The sequence below is a fragment of the Amia ocellicauda genome, chromosome 13 (assembly GCF_036373705.1).
Source record: "Amia ocellicauda isolate fAmiCal2 chromosome 13, fAmiCal2.hap1, whole genome shotgun sequence".
In the NCBI taxonomy this organism is placed as follows: domain Eukaryota; kingdom Metazoa; phylum Chordata; class Actinopteri; order Amiiformes; family Amiidae; genus Amia; species Amia ocellicauda.
This window is the reverse complement of record NC_089862.1, coordinates 34,759,951-34,763,709: the sequence shown is the minus strand read 5'-3', so window position 1 is coordinate 34,763,709 and position 3,759 is coordinate 34,759,951. Positions and strand designations below refer to the sequence as shown.

Sequence of the window (3,759 nt, the reverse complement as noted above, 5' to 3'; positions counted from 1 at the left end):
TTTTTTGTATCACTTTCTTCGATTTTGTGTATTTATTGAATTGATTTATATACACATCGACATCGCCTGTGGATCAAAGTATTGGTTTTGTTCTCTTCAGGAAGGTTGACAATATTGTAGAAGAGGCGTAACGTTATTTTTATGTAACAGCAAATAGTGCTGTGTTGGTAGTGCTACAACTTTTAATATGATACAATTTTACAATACAATAATGGACACAGCCTGACAATGTATTTATATGATTACCTGCTTCAAAACTCTATTTTTATCAATATTCGTATAAAGTTCGTCGCCACACCGTCATAAATTGACAAACCTATATATTGTTTACGGACATATATACATCTAAAAGCATGTTTTTATTTATTGTAAGTGTTTCGTTCATTTTAAATTCATATTCGCCTAGACCCGCTGTCCATTCTTCAAGACTTGTGTGTGTGTGTGTGCGTGTGTGTGTGTGTGCGTGTGTGCGTGTGTGTGTGTGTGTGTGTGCGTGTGTGTGTGTGTGCGTGTGTGTGTGTGTGCGTGTGTTTGCAACAGGGCCTAATGTTCATTGAAAGTCCACTATTTGAATGTCTTTTAAAATGGCTACATGTGCGGCAATGTGATTTGAGGCACTACTACATGGACTCAATGCAATTACTATGTTCTTGATTTGTTTAATACTTTCATTAGTTGATGAGTCCGCCGAATTAATAAAGGTGCACAAGGTGTAATTGTCGTTTGTAATCCGAATTAACCAATCAGAATTAGTGTAGTGTAATTAAGCAAGCCTCAATTAGCCAAGTGACCGTCAATGGCCAATAGAGTACATACATTATAACACAGTAACACAATGGCTTAAAAACATATAATTTTCTGTTTCTTCTTCTTAGTAGTAAGCCTAGTAACAGTGAATTTTTTTAATAACCATTTCATAATTCTTACAACCACAATACTACGACTATTACCACATATTATACTACTACTACTACTACTACTACTACTACTACTACTACTGATAATAATAATAATAATAATAATAATAATAATAATAATAATAATAATAATATCGGAAGAAGACGAGTTTAGATTAATGCAATATTGACATAGAAAATGCCCAGTGAATGACCTTCTCATTATGCAAATTATATGTCTTACTTTTGTAAGGAATGTATTGACTCAACAGTTTCCCGTGGCAGACATTTTCTTATTTAAACAAAGTGAACACGATAAGGTAAACCCGTGGTCTGTGTAGGGTCAATACAACACACCGCTGGAAGGAAATTCAAAGTCTAGCTCCAGAGCATGTCCTCTGGGATCAGGCACCCGCACTTGGCTTTCTAAGACTCTTGTATTAATTAGTATGGATTTATGCTGTATGTCCGCAATGCATTTCTTTTGCTGTATATACAACTGTGCACGAACAACAACAACAAACATCTCTGAAAACTTCAAACAAACAGGTTTATTTCCTTATAAAACACAATTGATTCAGCATCACGTTGTAATTGACATGGGCATGTTGTTTTCAATGCAATCACTTTCTGTTTAAAAACAAAGATCAGAGGAATTAAATACAGAAGGGGTAGTATATGTACAGGTCTGAGAAGGAAAGATGCTCACCTTTACAAATCGGTAACGCTTGACAATATAGCTACAGATGAGAAACATTGAGGACGATCATATTTCCATTGTTGCACCGCGTTGCGACAAGGTAGCACTCCACTAATTCGTTTAATTCAATGATTGTGTGATGGTGGGAATCATGCTAAAGCAATACAGTACATGTGACTGATTGAATTGTGCACAACTTAAATAGTTTCCAGGGAAGAAATAATAGAATTAAAAACCACACGAAGGCGCAAACATTATTTAAAATAACCTACCACCTTCCAGCGACAGGGCAGAGTTTTTATTGGCACTAAATGGCAGACACAAACCTGTCCATGTTGCCAGCATAGGTAGCATGCCTCAGGTAGGCATTTGTGCCACTGATGGGACCATTGCTGTTGTACTGTGCCAAGGTGGTGAACTGGCCCGGCGACATCCTGCCATAGGGGTCCATAGAGTCACTTGCCACAGAGGGCGAAGAGCTGGGCATCGCCAGTCGGCCCGCTGTCCCATAGATCTGCCCGTTCCCCTGGGTGTAGGAGCTCTGGTTCATGGACAGATGTCCGTTAGACACAGAGTAAGGGAAGGACATGTGGTTGGACGACCTGGACAGCATGGCGCCTCCGCACGACTGGCCTTGATAGCCCGTCCCGGCCAGGCTGCAGGAGCTGGCGGCGGAGGCCATGTCCGGGCTAAAGCTGCGGCTGGGCTGCTGGAGGAGGTCCGCCCCGCCGGAGAGACCCCCGTGGTGTCCAATGAGGGTGTTAATGCTGAACATGCGCGGCTGGCTGGAGCTGAAACCCGGGGAGGACGAAGGGTAGTAGTTGGGTGCGATCTGCTGGCTGTACGGCGGGTTCACCGCCACGCTGGGGTACACGGAGTTGGCATAGGCCGAGCGGGGCACCTGCACCGGCGCGAAGACCGGCGGCTCATGCACGTAGGCCGGGTAGGTGGTCAGGTCGCAGCGCTTGAAGCGTTTCCTCCGCCGCAGGAAGCTGCCGCTCTCGAACATGTCCTCGGCGTTGGGGTCCAGGGCCCAGTAGTTGCCCTTGCCCGGCCGGCCCGGCTCCCGCGGGATCTTGATGAAGCAGTCGTTCAGGGTCAGGTTGTGGCGGATGGAGTTCTGCCACTTCTTGGAGTTGTCCCGGTAGAAGGGGAACCTCTCGGTGATGAACTTGTAGATGCCGCCCAGGGTGAGCTTGCGGTCCTGGGAGTGGGCGATGGCCATGGAGATCAGGGCGATGTAGCTGTAGGGGGGCTTGCCGCGCTGCAGCGGCCTCTTCCTCCGGCGGCCCTTGGGGGGCTCCTCTGTCTCTGTGTTGGCTGTTGAGAAGGACACATCGGAGGAAGAGTCCTTCTCCACTTTTACCACCGGCATGGTGTCGTGAGTCTGGAGACCGGTGCAGATGAATCCCTACGAGGAGGCTGCTGTCTTCCTGCAGGCATTGATGGCCAGCATGGGTTAAATCCAAGCGCACATTGGGACAGCTGTCAGTTAAAACAGGTCCCAGCAACAGTAACACTTACTTAGTGTTTACTCACAGGCACCTATATGCGCGCACACAAACACACACACACACACACACACACACACACACACACACATGTGAGTGCCAGTGCAATGCTCTGTTAAGTGAACAGAAGATCACAAAAAATATATAGTGATTGATTGTAGTATCAGCCGACAAGAAATCAGTCGCGTCTGTGCAGGAGGATATGATCCAGTCAGGTGTCTCACCAGCTCCCCAAAATCCGTGCAGCTGGAAAAGTTGCAAAAAGAAATACGATTTATGAAACGAGACTTTGTGCACAATCTGCAGGGTTGAATCTGTGCCACAGGAGCTCTTCCTCTACCTGTCCTGTGGAAAACTAGGATCCTAATGATGAGGAGGCGCAGATTCTCCAGGTCTCTACCTGGAAAACAGTCACACCCACTGAGAAGATCACCTTCTTAAAGCGACAGTAACCTGCAGGTAGACGTTCTCCAGAATTCATTATTATTATTATTATTATTATTATTATTATTATTATTATTATTATTATTACGCAGTAAAGCGAATAGTCCAATTGGTATATACAAAAGATACTTTGACACGTTTTGTGTAGATATTGCCCAAATATTTAAAAATACCACAGCAATATTTAAGTGCAAGCCTATATTTAGTA

The 3,759-nt window shown here is 44.5% G+C and overlaps 1 protein-coding gene across 1 annotated transcript; it reads right to left on the bottom strand.

The window, feature by feature from the left end:
* Positions 1–1,425: 1,425 nt before the first annotated feature.
* foxe1 (forkhead box E1) lies at positions 1,426–3,485 on the bottom strand. The gene has a single exon (XM_066720712.1). The coding sequence runs from the start codon at positions 2,969–2,971 to the stop codon at positions 1,904–1,906; it is 1,068 nt and encodes a 355-aa protein (XP_066576809.1). The 5' UTR covers positions 2,972–3,485; the 3' UTR covers positions 1,426–1,903.
* Between the last annotated feature and the right edge of the window lie 274 nt (positions 3,486–3,759).

Bases quoted from the DNA above. Each gene is read 5' to 3' on its own strand.
- foxe1 (XM_066720712.1), bottom strand. From the start codon at position 2,971: ATGCCGGTGGTAAAAGTGGAGAAGGACTCTTCCTCCGATGTGTCCTTC.